This window comes from Lepidochelys kempii, chromosome 10 (genome assembly GCF_965140265.1).
Source record: "Lepidochelys kempii isolate rLepKem1 chromosome 10, rLepKem1.hap2, whole genome shotgun sequence".
NCBI lineage: Eukaryota > Metazoa > Chordata > Testudines > Cheloniidae > Lepidochelys > Lepidochelys kempii.
In genome coordinates, this window is record NC_133265.1 from 31,759,321 (window position 1) to 31,777,626 (window position 18,306).

The following is an 18,306-nucleotide window of genomic DNA, read 5'->3' on the forward strand; positions in this document are numbered from 1 at the left end:
CACTGAACTGTGACTCAGGAAACCTGAGTTCTATTCCCAGCTCAGGTGTGCTGGGTGATCCTGGGCCAGTTATTTCCCTTCCTCTGTCTCAGTTTCTGTATATATGAAACGGGGATAATGCTTCTGACCTCCTTTGTAAAGCGCTGTGAGATCTATGGATGAATAGCAGTTTATAAGGGCTATGGATTATTATAATGCTATAATATGTCAGAATAGTTACTTCTCTCTGAAAACCCAAACTACCATTCTAGACTTTGTGCCTTCTTTCGTGCTGCCTTGTATCCTTGGAACAGCCTCGCACTTAACATACACCAAGCTCTCTCCTCTTAAGAGGCAGATATTGCCTCTTTTTTTGCAGATGTGAAGGGTCTTAACTCTGCCTGAATCAGCATGGATCGATCCTACAGAAAAGGCAAGGTGCATGATTTCACCCTTCCTTGTGCACTACTTAACTGTGTTCCATCAAGGATCCCTTTGCACTAGAATACAATGTGTTTTGTGGGGCAGGCTGTGGGTGTCACAGGGGTGGGGCTGTTGGATCTTTGACTGTGCACATCCATCAGACATTCTCTACCTACCCATAGGCGGGGAGCCACAGGAGCCCTGAGGCTGTGATAGCAGCTGCATAATATCTTCACGGCCTTCCCCCTGAGGGACCAGAAATCCCCATTACATAGTTCAGTTAGATGAGTTGTGTACTTTAGCCCAGAATTAGCCCTTAAATCTTTCAAACTCCACCCACACACTGCTGAGGCACTCCAAAGGTCTCAAACTTGTGTGTTCCAGCTCTGTATTGTCCTGTGTTGTGCCTGTTATCGCTCTTGGAATTTTTTTTTTTTTTTTAAGTTGTCATGGAAAAGTTTCTGTCAGTCTTAGATTTGGTAAAAGTTTTGGATTTTGTCTTACAAAACCTAAATTTTGGGCCATACTTGGCCTGACAGTAACTCTTTAAAATGCATTTGGTCATATTAGTATGCACCGTCAATAGGACACAGAAACCTGAATAGAATAGAATACATCATAGGATATTTTGCATATGTACTAGTGAATGAGGATAGGTAAGGGCATTTGCTTATTTTTCCACTAGGAGAAACCCTTGTCTTTATTCTACTTCAGTGAATTGTTTTTGCTGTAATGGAGGACAAAATACAGATGTAGTTTGCTAATCATCAGTGAAAGAGGTGTCCTGAGTGGCTTTCTTTGTGCACATTTGGGGTAGCTGAGAAATCAAGGAAATAGCTATGTGAATCTTAAAACCACAATTTGATCTTCAGCATTTCTTCTGTTTAAAAGAAAGAGTTATCCATGTGTGTCTGATGCTTTTGGAGCATAAAAGCTGACTGTCATTAGTCACAGATCATGACTTCAGATTGGCCAAAAAATTAGTATGCTTCTGAAGTCTCTCTGTGCATATTCCATGATTGAAAATGGTAAACTCAATAATTTCTCTGATACTGTTGATAACTCGGGAGTTGTTAAAAACAGATTCTAAAATGCAACAGTTGTAGTGTTTGATGCAGATCTCTGGCAAATCCATTACTGGATCAGGCCAACAATTGCTTTAGCAATCCAGTGCAAGCATCTGGCAGGAATTAAGCTCTCTGCTTCATGAGGGTCATTCCAAAACCACTTATTTTTAAATATGGGAGTGCAGAATGTAGTATAATTAAACAGAGAGTTTGTGCCCAAAAGAGGCTACGTTGAAGTATTTCATAAACACATTAAATAAAACAAGATGTCTGGAAACAACATTAGGTCAAACCACAAAAAACAATGTGTATGGATTTTGCTTATGTTTTGTTTCTCTCTCTCTCTCGTTTTAAAATTCTTTTCACCATTCTCTATTTCTCCACCTACACTGAATTATTTACCTGAGTGCCAGCAGCAGGGAGCCTGTTTCAATAGTGAAGTTTTGTCAAGCTGTTGCCCAGAGTCTCTCCACTGCATGTTATGTAGTGTGGAAATTACAAAAGTATTATTAATACCCTGTTTATGACTATGTGCCCAGCTGGGGACCAGAACTTGGTACTAGTCTTGGTAAGACTGTGTCCAATGATGAAGTTATTTCATCATATTTGTTGTCATATTTTCCTCTGAATTAAATAATACACATTTAATGATGTGCTAAAGTTGTGATTTAGAGTCAGTGTCAGTGAGTTAACAGGTGGCACTCTTTGCTTCAGCCAATACACATGTTGGATGGAACAAAAAACAAGTGTGCAGGCTGGAAAAAATGACCTTATTTTATGCCTCTGTAACAACATAAATTTGTACTGCATGATACAGTCACATTGAAAAAAATGGAACTTATGTTAGGAACTTATGATAGGTAAGTGTCTGGATCCTTGGACTGAGGTGTGGCACCGGATGGGAGCTGGAAAAGCTCACATTAGTTTGCAGTGCATTCTATGGGAGATGATGGAGAAGCACCCATTATGCTGTGTGATAATCCCTGATTCTTTACATTTCTGTACTTCTCATGCTTTTTCCAGTGACCAAGGCTGTGTCTACACTACAGGGACTATTCTGGCATAGTTATGTTGGTGTAGCTGTGCCAGCAGAGCCTTGTAGTGTAAGTGCAGCCTACATCAATGGAAGGGGTTTTTCATTTGTTGTAGGAACACTGGCTCCCCAAACAAAGTTAGCTTCTGTCGACATAGCTGTGCCTACACTCAGGGTTAGGTCGGCATAGCTGCATGGGTCAGGGGGTTGAGTTTTCTTCACACTCCTGACTAATATAGCTATGTTGACCTAACTAAAGGGTTCCTTACTGTGGGACTCACTAACACACACTTTTGACCTCTCTTTCAGATTTTAGTTCATAAACTTCCTGATGGCAGAGAACTCCGGGGAAGGATTGTGGAAACGGAGGCATATCTGGGTGGGGAAGATGCAGCTTCCCATTCAAAGGGAGGGAAGCAAACTGCAAGAAATGCAGCAATGTTCATGAAACCAGGAACCCTGTATGTGTACCAGATCTATGGGATTTATTTCTGCATGAATGTTTCCAGCCAGGGTAAGTGGGGACTCAAGAGTTATAATGATTACGGAATGAGGTGCTTCCATAGTGCAGATATTCATACTTGCCATGTCCTCAGTCATTTATGAGTTTCATACAGACTCTTAGTCTGCAAAGACAGTTGCTACCACCACCTTTGCCTCCCCTCGTGACTTAGGCCTGGCCTACACTGGGGGCGGGGGGGGAGGAGTGGGGTTTCTATTTAAGTTACGCAACTTCAGCTACGTGAATAACGTAGCTGAAGTCCACGTACTTAGATCTACTCACCGCGGTGTCTTCACTGCAGTGAGTCGACTGCAGCTGCTCCCCTGTCGACTTCGCCTGTGTCTCTCGCAACGGTGGAGTACAGGAGTCGAGGGGAGAGCGCTCGGGCGTCAATTTATCGCATCTAGACTAGACGAGGCTAGACGCAATAAATCGACCCCTGCTGGATTGATCACTGCCCAGCGATCTGGCAGGTAGTGTAGACATACCCTTGGTGCTTCTGCTCATGGACCCGTAGCTAAAAACAACCCCGGAAGACTTGGCCACTTTAAATTTAATGTTGCCATTGACAACTAGTGAGTATTACACACATATTGCAGGCAGGGCCTGTCTCTTACCACGTGTATGTAATGGATTTAGCAGAATGGGGACCCGATCTCAGATGAGGCCTCTAGGCAGTACTGGAATACATATAATATTTGAGTCTCTAAGGTATAATCTGTATTTGACAAACTTTTCTTAGGATGAATTTAGAAAATTCTCGGTGTTGTTATCCTGAGATGCTGCCTCATGTGTGCAACTTCTGTGCTAGTCACCACTGATGGTGGTTCATGATAAATTTGTTTACAGTCTTTCGAGGACACAATGTAGCTGGATCTATAGATTATGTATTAATTATATTGATTGATTAAGAACTCTCAGTTATCACTTTGAGGGTTGACAGGTTCGTGTCCCAATATCAGGCTCAGTATTATTAAAATTACTATATATTTGGGAACCCCGATGTGCACTGTTGCAACACTCACACTATAGGAACCCTTCTATATTTACAATAATTTATTAATACATTTAGCACAGTCACAAACACACTAACTCTGTAAGGTAGATAGAGATAATACAGAATGTACATCTCTACATTCAGCTCAGGATATACTCCATATACTCACATTATCTCTTGCAGAACAACCTGAAATGTTAGCCATCACCTTCCTCATCATCACCAGTGGCCATTATTCTGGCCCTTCCCAAGGGCTACATCTCTCTCTCCTCCCGCATACAGGCTGGGATACAGCTTTTATAATATGTTACACTAACGCCACTATGTCTAATGCGTTGGGGTTTCTCCCCTCTTCCTTATTTGTATTTCCTCACCTACCAAAGTTGGCGTGTCATTCTCCTATAGGTTAGCATATTCATGATCTCAACTTATTGTCATGTAGGTCAACTCGTTGCCATGACACTATTGTGGTCAGACATTTGTGGACGTTTTATCCCAAAGCTGGTGTTAGCTCATGTTCCTGTGGTTGGCTGATGTCATTATGGACAAAATTCCCCCTCACACTATTATTTCCAGTTCCCCAAAACTTAGGGGTGATCATTAGGTCACTGATCTGTGCCAAAGTTCCTAGGCCTCAAGTCTTATGCTAACTGCTGAAGCCAGTGTCTTACAGGATACATGCCTTATATTTTACTTCCTTATGTGTCTTATATTTACTGTTGAATATAGGCAGCATATAATGAAGGCAAGGCAGTGAATATAATAAAGGCAAGCTAGCTTTATGGGCTATAACAAGTCCTCATATCTGGTGGAATGATGGGAAAATTCGGTGTCTCCTGCCCAAATCATGAGGGGTTGCTGCTGTTGGAAAAGGACTGTGAAATATCAGAGTCTGTGCCTTGATTTACCTTAAAAGAAAATTCCCTTATTTTTGAAGAACTTCAAACTTGTTTCATTGTTGTTTTTAAAGATAGTTAAACTCTCGGTCTTCTGAACAATTTATGCACACAAAGAAAAATTAATAAGTCATCTGAGAGCTGCACGTTTGGGAAGAATCACTACAGATTGACTGAAGTAAACTTCTTGCACTGTGGTGATAATATTAGGAAGCCCTCATCAGGGGAGCTGGGACTGCAGTTGGTGTGAAGGACTTCAAGTTATACTGAAACTTATCTGAAAATATCCTTCCAAGCCTGCCAATATGTTATTCATTGAAGTGCAGAATGACTTTCCTTCAGTCCTACTTTGTCTCACTTCCTGTGCAGTTCGGAATAAAGTTATGGGTTACTAAAGACATCCTAATATTGCAATAGGTTATTCTTAGAGGAACTATTTAATTTATTTTATTTTGGAATTTTCAGATGATATTTTTTAATGGTTTTGCATTTGTGCCAAGGAGGTTTTTTTTTAAAAAAATCACTTGGCATTTTCCTAAGTAGGAAGCAAATGTTCGTAGTACAAGTGACCATGAATCTTCAGATGTCAGTCTTTGGAGCTCAGCCAGCCAGCCAGCCAGTGTCAGCTTAAAACCATAGGGAAGAACTAGTATATCTCCCATGGCTGTTCCAGGAGGAATCTTGTGTTCCTGAATGGAGGAGTCTGGATTGTATTGGACTAGCACATGTGAATTTCATTAAGATGTCTCTGTCGAGTCTGTCCAGATAATAAAAGGCAGAGTGCTTCCTCAGCTGGGATGGGATTTATACAGCTTGAAATATTGGAAATAATAATCTTCTGTTAAAAAAAACAAAACAACCACCATCTTTTGTGCTTAAATTGAGTCCCTTGACTTGATAGAAATTGGCTCTGTCAGCAGCTTTTCCTCAGATACCTGTGTTCAGGCTTATTAGAAGGGTTGATGTCTGTGTGCGGTCTGTTCATATATTCACTGGGTTGTTTTTGTTTTAAGATAAAAATTTGTCCTCATCAGTAGCCCTACAGGGGATTTGCAAGAACAAATTTGCCCCTCGTGGGCTGCTCTTCCATTGTACGTCTGAGTCTTGTATTGGAGCTGAGAGCGTCAGGTGGGTTGGTGAAGCATTTATACAGATACATGTCAGAACATGTAAAGAACAGCTAGGCAGAGTCTGTTGATACAGATTGCCTTGCTCCTGTAGTAGCTTCCAAAGACCTGTCTACATTGAGGAAATCCGTCCCCTTGGAACTGCACTGATGTCATTGTGCTGCGGCAGACATCCAGCATTGGTGCAGAAGTAGCTGTGATTCTTTCTTGGGGTGCCCAGGGCTGTGAGTCACTGTTACCCCCCCTTGCCTCTGTGAGAGAGAGACAGAGAGAGAGACTTGTTTGTGCTAAACTCCGTGTCAGCTCCCTGACATCCCCAGTCTATTAGTCACCCAAACAAATTCCTCAGGGCTCTGCCAGCCCCTGCTTTGTCTTGAAAGTTAACACTGGATGTACCCCAGTCCCTGAGCTCCTCTGAGTGTCCCCCTGTAGTGTTCAGCCCCTGTCACCGGTCGCTCTCAGTAATTACCAGATTTCCTATTCCCAAAGGAACGGTATATATACACACACAGCTTCATTGGTACAGCTCAGGATCAGGGTCTGTAAGACACCATAGCACAGAGATGTATTTATAGTGAAACAATTGTAAGTTTATTGTCAAAGATAAAGATTTAAGAGATACTGAGAAAGGATAATGGAAACAGAAATGGTTACATGTAAAGCAAAAGGTATAACATGGTCCTTAGAGCCTACATTTACCTTTAACAGGCTGAAATCCTTGTCTAAAGCAGCGTCTCGTCTAAAGCTTCTGCCTAATGTCACCAATCTACATGGCTAGGATCCAGCATTCATGAATGCAAAAGGCGCTGTTCTTTTTGCTCCCTTGCTGATGGACAACCAAAATATCTGTCTTGTCCCCCAGTTATAGACCAGTAAAGGTTGGAAACACCCTCCATTTGTTCTTCAGTGTGCTGACCCTCAGGAGGACTTCTCAGCCTCATGCTGACTTGGAATGCAAATGTAGCTCCTGTGTGTTTGGCTTACAGTGCTTAATTTACATCAGAGACAGGGACAGGTGAATGGCTATAGTTTGTCCGGCAGAAAACCTGTTTGTCAAATTTGCTTTTTAAAATAGTTTAAAACATATTTTAGTAGGTACATATAACTGCTTACACACCATCTGTATGTACAGCTTTCATCAGGTATGGCCAGTGTGTCTCCAGCTTTCATTTGATACCTTACAATTCATAATTTATAGATAAATACCATGAAAGCAATGTGTTCGCAGTAGTGAGTTTGTCAGCCCTGATAGGAATTGCTGACAGAGTAGTGAATCCTTTGCCAGTTGGCACCACTAGGCTTTTGTATTGCAGCAGCTCAATCCAGTAATTTACCAAAGGAGCAGGACTTGCATAATACCCGCTTCTTCGAGTGCTGGTCCTTACATGTGTATTCCACAAGTGGATACACACGTGCACCCTGCGCCTGAGATTTCTAGCAAGTCGTGTCCATTGGTCCGTGCCTGTTTAGTTGTTCTTGTTGTGCTCTCAACCAAGGGTGTAAGTGTTGGTGGGACTTATACCTCTTCCGTTCCTTCTTACTGTTGCATGGCCCAAGTCGGAATCCTCTATGTCCACAGATTTCTCCAGGCTTCTTCTGCTTCAAACTTGTAAATATATAGTATAGTTAGGGTATGTCTACACTAAAAACACAACAGCAGCACAGCTGCAGCATAGACCCTTACTACAGTGACAGGAGGGGTTCTTCCATCTCTGTAGTAAATTAACCGCTCTGAGATGCCATAGCCAGGTTGATGGAAGATTTCTTCCGTCAACCTAGAGGAGTCTGTATCGGAGCTTAGGTCAGCTTAATTACATTACAGTGTGCGAAATTTTTCACAGCCCTGAGTGATGTAGTTAAGAGGACCAAATTTTGGGCTTGTCTACATTACCCTCTGGATTGACGGGCAGTGATTGATCCAGTGGGGGTCGATTTTATTGCATCTAGTCTAGATGCGATAAATCGACTGCTGAGCGCTCTCCCATCGACTCCGGTACTCCATGGAGTCGACGGGGGAGCATCAGCCGTCGACTTACCCCAGTGAAGACACCACGGTAAGTAGGTCTAGGTACATTGACTTCAGCTACATTATTCATGTTCAGCCTCCCCCCCCCCCCGTGTAGACCAGGCCTCAGTAGCGTAGACCGACCCTTAGTTTCTCCCTGCCCTCATGGAGTCTCTCCCTATGGACAAAGATGCCCAGAGTCTAAGGTTTAAGAACTGCATCTCCTGTGCCCATTCCTTTTCTGTGAGCAATGAGCACCAACACTGCCTCTGTTGTCTGGGAGAAGTGCATATCTCAGCTAAGAGCAGTATTTGCTGTTCATTTCCCCCTGGAACCTGTGAGGCACAAGAGCTGTAGCTAAGAAAACATCCTATGGAGAAGGCTATGAGACCTCAGTCTGATCCAGACCAGGGAGATTCCCCCATACATCAGCCTCAACTGACGAGCAGCATGTTTCCGAGCACAAGCTTGGGAGCAGAAGCCAGAGCTGCTAAGCCTGAGAAGTCATCATCCAGGACTTCTCATGAGAGTAAGGGATGCTTCTGTAAGCATAAGGACAGATCTCCTTCCAGGTCTGCGCCCAAGTCGGGTGAGTCCTCACATGTGGGCAAGGATCGAAGGAGAAGAGATGTGGTGGAACCAATTTCAGCTCTGATCCTTAAGCCTAAGGATCGGCATATACTTACACCATCTAAGAGCTTCCCAATAGACTTTGATGGTACTGACCCATCACTGTAAAGACCTGCCATCCACAATGATTGTGGATGCACAAGATTGATCGGTCACGACTACTTGCACATCATGGACTCTGGGACAAACTGAAACTTGCACCTCACCAGAGGATATCTTAACCCTACCTTATCCTTAGTCTTCTCTTCTTTCGGGTCTGACCAGAGACATTGTGAATGGTTATGCTGGTAGGAGAGTGAACCGAGAACACTCATGGCTGATCTGTCTTACACTATTTTTCATTCGGAGGTTTCCCTTCACCTGCAATTCATCCCAAAAAATAATTTCCGAGTTACACATAAATCAATCTATCAATTTACCGGTATTCTTCCCAAAACTTCCTGTTTCTAGTGAGGACAGGAGACTTCACTCTCTGGCTGTCCGTGAGCTCTGGTGTTGTACCTGCAAAGGACAAAATGGATAGAAAATCTCCAGGATTAATTGGAGCTATAGCAGAGTGGTTATGAGGACAGGTATTATCTGCTCGGCAACTATCTAAGTAGATCTCCAGCTGCATCATTCTGTGTTACCAATTAGTGCGCATTCCTCCCCTGGCTGGGGTGAGAGCCCATTCCACTAGAGCACGAGCCACTTTGGCAGCACCTCTCTGAGAGGTACCTATTGTGAACACGGGTTCCGACTTTCTTCTGTCTGGATGGGTGCTCCACCCCCACTCCATTCCCTCCCCCCAAGGACCACCCTGCTCTGCCCTTGCTCCGCCTCTTCCTGCCCCCGTGCCACCCGCTTCCCCCAGCACCTCCCCACCACTGCTGAACAGTTGATGGCCGGGTGGCTGGTGGGTGCTGAGCACCCACTATTTTTTTCCATGGGGGCTCCAGGGCTTGGGCTCCGGGGCTGTAGACCAGCTACCTGAAGCTCCATCCCTACATTCAGGAAACATTTGTTTTAGTTCAAGCCTTCTCTGCAGATGCAGCTGTTGGGACTGCAGTATGACAAGAATCTATAACAACTGTATCCTCACCACCCGCTCCTGTTTAAATACTGCTTATCTATCACCCACATGTGGAATACACATAGGGACCAGCGCTCAAAGAAGAAATGGAGGTTGCTGACCTTTAATTGGAGGTTCTTTTGAGATGTGTGGTCCCTATCTGTATTCCACTACTCACCTTCCATCCCCTCAGCTTTGAATTCTTCTGATTTGCTGTAAGAGAGGAACTGGAGAGTCTGCACTGCCCTTATGCCCTCAGTTTAGCGCTCAAGGAGAACAGCTGCACAGGCGTGGACCAATGGACACTACTTGCTAGAAATCTCTGGATCTCAGCCACATGATGCATGTGGGTATTCACATGTGAAATACAGTCTAGAGACCACACATCTCAATCAGTGTTCCCTCTAATTTTTTCCATCCCTGTGCAGAATAAATTTTGTTATATGCACTGAGGGATGTGTGCCACCAGTAAAAACAAAAAACCTAGATATATATATATTTTTTTTTTAAAGTTACCATAGGGATAATTACTCCAGCCAGGACAGGTTAGGGATTTTAGAACTCACTACTCAAAGAATTAAATTTAAGTGTAAGAGAAATAAAAATTATGAAATGCATTGACGAGTCAAAACACTAAAATAACTCACCTTGAAAGAATAGAATTACAGAGAATATATGGCAAAGAGTCCTGTGGCACCTTATAGACTGACAGATATATTGGCGCTGAAGCTTTTGTGGGTGAATACCCACTTCGTCAGATGCATGAGAATGTGCGTTGCAGGAAATACCAAGAAGTAACAACAACAATAATACAAGTATGTGTTGGGAGGTGAGTGTGAAAGAGACTGTGCGTGCATGTGTGTGACACACAGAGACATTGTGTGTGCTGACTGCTGGGGAAAGCCGTACGCTGTCTCTTTAAGACACTCACGAAAGCTCTCCTGCTCTGTCCTAAGCCCTGTTATCTCCCCTCCCCCACTCTGCAGAGGTGGGGTACATGGGGAAGGGGAGAGAGAGAGACTGTGTGAGCTGGCTGCTGGGGAAATCTCAGAAACACTGCACTGGGTCTTTAAGACAGGCACTCAGTCACTCACCGTTCAGACCTCAGTAGTTCTAAGTCCTCCTGAGCCCTGCTCTGTGGAGATGGGGTACAGGGGCCGGGGGAGGGGGACACCCTGCCATCAGCACCCCCTCCCTCCCTGATCCCCCACAGCCAGCAGGAGGGTCTTGGGAGCAGCTGCAGGACAGAGCAATGTTGGGGGTGGGGGGGCACCTGAACACAGGCTGCCGGCTGTGCTAGCTCAGCTAATCAGCTGGGCTGATTAAATCTCTCCTGCGCAGCTGCCCACCCGTGCATCTTACAGGGAACACAGCTCTCAGTGAATCTCCAGTTACAGGTCTGTAACCTCCATTTTCTGTCAGCATGTGCATCCATGTCATTAGAGGCTTGCACCAGTGTTGCTACATCAGTGTGCTAAACTGGTGCAGCAGGAAGCCAGTGTCTCAAACATTCTGGCCTTTCAGCCAGCCAGCCAGCCATAAGATGGAGGAAGTCCCCTTTTATAGGGAGAATTGCCTGCTCAGACACAGGGGAGATGTATTGGGTTTCCTGGGTACGTGACAGGACTTGGTACTGCTTTTCCTGTGACCTTCACTGTGGCTATGATATAAAGAAAAAGCAGTGAGAAAATAATCCGTCACAGAGCAGTAGATGAAGTATGGTCTTTCTACACTGCCAACTCTACCACATGGGAGAATTGTGCTACAACTTGATAATGCTTCAGTCATTGGTGTCCTAGATCGGTCTTGCCTGGGAAGATGGGACCAAACTGTGTTTTGACATGATCTCCTCATGTGATACATCGGGCAGTGCAGGCGGGCTCTAAATCAGCCATGCTGAAAGCCAAATCCACATGACTTCACAATTTGGCACTCCAGGTGATGAGTCCCTCTAAAAGAGGGTTTCATGAGATGAACCCATTACAGAGCACATTTTCAGGGAATTGAGTCCTTTTTTTCTGCAAAGGCAAGCAGGGATCATAGAAACTGATATCTGAACACACAGAACCAAGGTAACCAAACTGTGGGGTGCGCCCCTAGGGAGCCACAGAGGAACCTTTGGGGTGGGGGGCAGCAGGGCCTGGGCCAGCCCTCATGGGAGGCAGGGAGAGAGCCCCACCCAGCCCCTCCCTGCCCCCAGCTCTGCTTTGGTCCCGCCCACAGCTGTGTCCCCAGCTCCCGGTCCTGCACCTGACCCCATGCCCAGCCTCAGCATGGCTCTGCATCCGCTGCTGGCCCAGGCGCTGCTCTGCTCCCAGCCCCGCCCCCAGCCTTGGCCACTGACTGCAACTACGTTCCCTGTCCCTCTCCCAGCCCTAGCGCCACCTTCAGCTGCAGCCCCAACCTCGGCCCCCTTACCTCTGTCCACAACCCCTCCCCCACTTCCCCAGAGCTGCAGCCCCACTCCTGGCCCCAGGAGGGGTGGGGGGCACGGACAGGGGTGAGGGGAGCGTGGCCCCTCAAAATTTGGGGACCACTGGTATAGAATAACTAGGGGACTGTAGCAATAGAGCATGACTTTGGATGCTACTAGTAATTCCCATAACAGCAATGGTTGCTGTTGCGGGAATTATACATTTTGTTATTCTTTGAATTACAGCAGCAGCCAAAGGCTTCAATCAAGAGCAGGACCCCATTGTGCTGGGCGCTGTACCAACACACAGATTCTCCCTGCTCCAAAGACAAAGAAGACAGATAAAGTGTGGAAGGGGAAACAGGTGCAGAGAGGGGAAGGAACTTGCCCAGGGTTGCGCAGCAAGTTAGTGGCTGAGTTTGGAATAGAACAGTGAGCAGTGTCCCCTGCTTTATGCAGTCTTTTTGGAGGAAAAGCTGATCAGTCCAACTCCCCATCTTGTCCTTGTGTGTAACCTCTGGAGGTGGTGTTTCTATGTGACTATCCTATCTATCACATCATCTGATATGACATCCTCATGCAGGAAGGATACATGTGCCCTGATTAAAGTCCCTTAGTTGGTCAGTCTTTAGCATCGTAACATTTTCCAGCAAGGGCTTAGGGTCGTTGGGCATGTTGGTTTAGCTAATTTTCACTCTGAAAGATTGCCTTGAGGTCTACACTTGCCCAGTAGAGCTCAAGGTTTTCCCATCCCTAAACAATTCAGAGTCCTAAGCTCTTAACATTGACACGGTAGACAACCTTTGAATTGACAGTTTCAGGAATGTGTATGCAGACAGCGAGTCACACTTCTGCCTCTGTGCTAACATACATAAAAAATATAGTATCTGGAGACAGATCAAGAGCTGAGATAACAAAACAAATGTAACTCAGATCACTCAGGACTTTCATGATCAACTTTAGAGGAAAGCAGCATTGGTAAGAGAGTCCTAAAAATGTCAGTAACCTTAAATCCACTCAGCTGTTTCAACATCATGTCTTTGTTACTGTTAAAGCTGAAGCACATTTGGGAGCCAAGCAGCTGCTAATATGCATGACTAGAAAAGCAGGCAGTATGTCAGTGGAAAACCAGAAGAAACAATACACACAGTTCTTTGGTGAGCTATGTTCAGCTTTTTCATTGTTACATTCGGCGTTTGCCTTATGTTCCCAGAGAGGGTTGACAACCCAATCTAGAAAACATAATCTGTGGAATAATTACAGTGTTTGTTTAAAGTATTAAATGAAACAATACCAACTCAGCAAATTACATAATGTGTGATTCATGGGATCTAAAGTAAAACACATTTTATCTTTAGCAAAACCAGCTGTGAAACATCACATCAGACATGGTCATTTAACTGGCTACTTCAGTACTATTCAGAGTGAAATCTCACCTCTGATGTACAACAGCCTCAGGGGGCTATTTCCCTTCCACCTGTCCACAGCTGCCTTATTTCTAAAACATCATTTCTCCTGTTATGTTTGTACCTAATCAAAATTATGCACTTTACTTAGAAAGGAAGCAGTAAAGCAGTGGTTCTTAACTGGGATGCATGCACCTCCTGGGGGTGTGAGATGCCCTTTCTGGGGGTGCAAGACATGCCAGATTTTTTTAGAAGATAAATAATTGAAAACACAAATTAAGCACAGGCATGTAAGTACAACTACTTTGTTTCATCAAACCTATGTATTTATTAACTTTATACATTTTTTAAATGATTACTGTAATATACAAACAAAAAATATATCTAGGTTTAAAGAACTGATCTATCTCAGTGATTTTTGATAAGGGGTGCGAGAACATATTTTGATTTTTGATAAGGGGTACGAGAACATATTTTGAGAACCAAAGGGGTGCAGGCTGCAATAAAGGTTAAGAATCACTGCATTAAAGGATTAGAAAACATGGTTTATAGTTTTCAGAGTAACAGCCGTGTTACTCTGTATTCACAAAAAGAAAAGGAGTACTTGTGGCACCTTAGAGACTAACCAATTTATTTGAGCATAAGCTTTCGTGAGCTACAGCTCACTTCATCGGATGCATACTGTGGAAAGTGTAGAAGATCTTTTTATACACACAAAGCATGAAAAAATACCTCCTCCCACCCCACTCTCCTGCTGGTAATAGCTTATCTAAAGTGATCACTCTCTTTACAATGTGTATGATAATCAAGGTGGGCCATTTCCAGCACAAATCCAGGGTTTAACAAGAACGTTAAAGGGGGGGGGGGTAGGAAAAAACAAGGGGAAATAGGTTACCTTGCATAATGACTTAGCCACTCCCAGTCTCTATTCAAGCCTAAGTTAATTGTATCCAATTTGCAAATGAATTCCAATTCAACAGTCTCTCGCTGGAGTCTGGTTTTGAAGTTTTTTTGTTGTAATATCGCAACTTTCATGTCTGTAATCGCGTGACCAGAGAGATTGAAGTGTTCTCCGACTGGTTTATGAATGTTATAATTCTTGACATCTGATTTGTGTCCATTTATTCTTTTACGTAGAGACTGTCCAGTTTGACCAATGTACATGGCAGAGGGGCATTGCTGGCACATGATGGCATATATCACATTGGTGGATGTGCAGGTGAACGAGCGTCTGATAGTGTGGCTGATGTTATTAGACCCTGTGATGGTGTCCCCTGAATAGATATGTGGGCACAGTTGGCAACAGGCTTTGTTGCAAGGATAGGTTCCTGGGTTAGTGGTTCTGTTGTGTGGTATGTGGTTGCTGGTGAGTATTTGCTTCAGGTTGGGGGGCTGTCTGTAGGCAAGGACTGGCCTGTCTCCCAAGATTTGTGAGTGTTGGGTCATCCTTCAGGATAGGTTGTAGATCCTTAATAATGCATTGGAGGGGTTTTAGTTGGGGGCTGAAGGTGACGGCTAGTGGCGTTCTGTTATTTTCTTTGTTAGGCCTGTCCTGTAGTAGGTGACTTCTGGGAACTCTTCTGGCTCTATCAATCTGTTTCTTCACTTCCGCAGGTGGGTATTGTAGTTGTAAGAATGCTTGATAGAGATCTTGTAGGTGTTTGTCTGAGGGGTTGGAGCAAATGCGGTTGTATCGTAGAGCTTGGCTGTAGACAATGGATCGTGTGGTGTGGTCAGGGTGAAAGCTGGAGGCATGTAGGTAGGAATAGCGGTTAGTAGGTTTCTGGTATAGGGTGGTGTCTATGTGACCATCGTTTATTAGCACTGTAGTGTCCAGGAAGTGGATCTCTTGTGTGGACTGGACCAGGCTGAGGTTGATAGTGGGATGGAAATTGTTGAAATCATGGTGGAATTCCTCAAGGGCTTCTTTTCCATGGGTCCAGATGATGAAGATGTCATCAAATGGCCCAACTTGATTATCATACACATTGTAAGGAGAGTGATCACTTTAGATAAGCTATTACCAGCAGGAGAGTGGGGTGGGGGGAGGTATTTTTTTCATGCTTTGTGTGTATAAAAAGATCTTCTACACTTTCCACAGTACACATCCGATGAAGTGAGCTGTAGCTCACGAAAGCTTATGCTCAAATAAAATGGTTTATAGTGATAGACTCAAGGAGCTCAATCTAGATGGTTAAGGGATGCCTTGATTAGTCTAAGTATCTACATGGGGAGCAAATATTTAATAATCTGCTCTTCAGTCTGGCAGAGGAGGGTATGACATGATCCAATGACTAGAGGTTGAAACTAGACAAATGCAAACTGGAATTAAGACATAACATTTTTAACAGTGAGCGTTAATAACCGTTGGAACAATTTACCAAGGATGGTGGTGAAGGGTCTCCCTCAATGACAATTTTTAAATCAAGGTTGGATTTTTTCTAAAATATCTGTTGTAGGAATTATTTTGGGGAAGTTCTGTGGCCTGCATTATACAGGGGGTCAGACTAGATCCGGGGTCTCAAACATGTGGCTTACGGAGTTATTATTTGCTGTGGCCCGCCAAGCTCCCTGCGCCCCCACCCACCCCTGAGTTATTTCCTGCGGCCGCCAAGCTCCCCTCACCCACCCTCTTCCCCCCCCCCCCCAGCACACCGCATCCCCGCTCCTCTGCCTACCTCCAGGCGCTTCCCACTTAGCACTTTCCAGGCGGGAGGGGGAGGAGCAGGGAGCCAGGTGCTCAGGGGAGGACGCGGAGCTAGGGTGGGGATTTGGGGAAGGGGTTGGAATAGGGGCAGGGAGGGGCTGGAGTTGGGGTGGGGAAGGGATGGGAAGAGGTGGGGCAGAGGTGGGGCCTCACGGAAGGCGTGGAGTGGGGGTGGGGCCAGGAGCAGCGGGGGGGGGGTCTCAGTGATGCGGCCCTTGGGCCAATATACTAGTCCTCATGTGGCCCTCGTGGTGATCTGAGTTTGAGATCCCTGAACTAGATGATTTCAATGGTCCCTTCTGGCCTTGGAAGCTATGAAGCATTGCTTTCACCTTATTGCTGAGTGGTAGATGCATGTGTTTTTGGTGGTAATAACTAGATCACAAAATCCTTTTTCTTGTTCAAGGGTTCCTTTGCCAGTAATCTTTCAGAGCTAAATTGTAACTTTACTTCCTCCTTTGGGTAAGCTGCACCACCCCAGGAGCAGAACAGAGCAGAAAATGACTTGTGACTCAGTCCCATTCTCTCCCCTGCTCCTCCCATGCATTGAGTGGGAAGTAAATTACTCCCTCTGTATACCTGGGCGGTTACCTTGGCATTGAGTGAAGGGAGGGGTCACAGCTGAGATTACCAGGTGAGGAGCCCAGCAGTTGGAGTCATAGTCTGAGCAGGGCACTAAGGAGGTGAGCTTTCTTTCTGTTAGTCCCCTGTGTGGCTGGAAAAGGACTTGAATAATCTTATCCCTAGTAATTTGTTACTGGGACCATCACATAAGTATTTACAGAGTTGGGTTTGGGGGCCATGTGGATCAGATGGGGTGAGAAGTGAAGGGGGATTTCAGGAGATGAGTGCCATATATTATATGGCATTTTCTGTATTATTATATCATTCTCATTTCCAGACTTTCTCCCCTTGTCTTTTCCTTGAAAGGGCTGCCTGGGTGTGTTTGGGTGTCTAGGCTGTTAGACTGCACTGAAACCCACTTTCCACCTTGGTTCATTTTTGACCAAGTTTTTTGTTTATGAATTATCCCTTATGTGAACACGCCCTTGCATTAACCAAGATCTCTAGAGACTTTGGGCATCTTATTAAATTTAGCACCAAATAATAACCACAAACAGCTTCTCAGAAAGCATTTCCTTCTTACTGGAGACAAATGAAGGCATAAAAAGAAAATTTGAGAATGTTAGATTAGGGTATTTTTCCTTTACTCTAATCCCTTTCTTCACCAGAGACCATAATGAAAGGGGAATATGACATCACAAATTGACGTAGAGTCGTTGTTGTTGTTGTCTTCTTCCTCTTTTCCCAGCTAGCTGGAGTCGGGCGCTGGATCAGTCTTTGCTAGCTGCTGCTTACCAGCCCTTAACATACTTAATGCAGAAACCTGACGTAGGCCCTGGCCTTCAATCACAATATTCGTCTGTCTTGGTTCCACATGAGTCATCCACGTGACTTCAGTCTTTTCTTTACCCATTTTGAAACCATAGTTTGTTAGTTTCTTGGTCCAGGTATCAGTTCCTCACTATCAGCCAGTAGCACAGTATCATCTGTATATATCAACTCCTTACCATCTTCCATTTGGATTTGCTTACTTATAAAGTCCATCACAATTATGAATAGTAAAGGACTAAGTGCTGATTCCTCATGGAACCAAACTTTCACCTCAAAACTCTCTGTTACACTGAAAGGTGTCATGGAATCCTCACGTGAGCCCATTGCTGTCTAGACAGGGTCCTCCAGCACCCCATAGAATTGTAGCAAAGACATCTGCATTCTCCTAGGAACTTTGACTGCTTTCTCCAAATCAAAGAAAGCTCAACCATGCTTGACTCTTCCCTCCGGCTTCTTTTCAATCCACCGTCTAGAGATGAGCATACCATCTGTCATCCACTTCCTTTTCTAAAACCAAACTGCTCCTTTCCTAAAATTGGCTCTGCTGTTCAGTGAATGCGGCTAATGTTCTCATGCAGTGGGACAGCAGATTGATTCCTTGGCATTCTGAACAGTCATGCATGTCACCCATTTGTTTGTATATCAGTACTAGCATGGACTTTCTCCATTTTCTTG

General features: G+C 44.6%; 1 protein-coding gene across 7 annotated transcripts in view; it reads left to right on the forward strand.

Moving 5' to 3' along the window:
- The window catches only part of MPG (N-methylpurine DNA glycosylase), a 66,569-nt gene that overhangs the window by 16,689 nt on the left and 31,574 nt on the right, over nt 1-18,306 (forward strand). For all 7 annotated transcript variants that reach the window (XM_073362681.1, XM_073362682.1, XM_073362687.1 and 4 more), the window contains 2 exons: nt 2,812-3,016; nt 13,179-13,280. In XM_073362681.1, the coding sequence (XP_073218782.1) occupies nt 2,812-3,016; nt 13,179-13,280 (307 nt within the window). The remainder of the gene's footprint in view (nt 1-2,811; nt 3,017-13,178; nt 13,281-18,306) is intronic.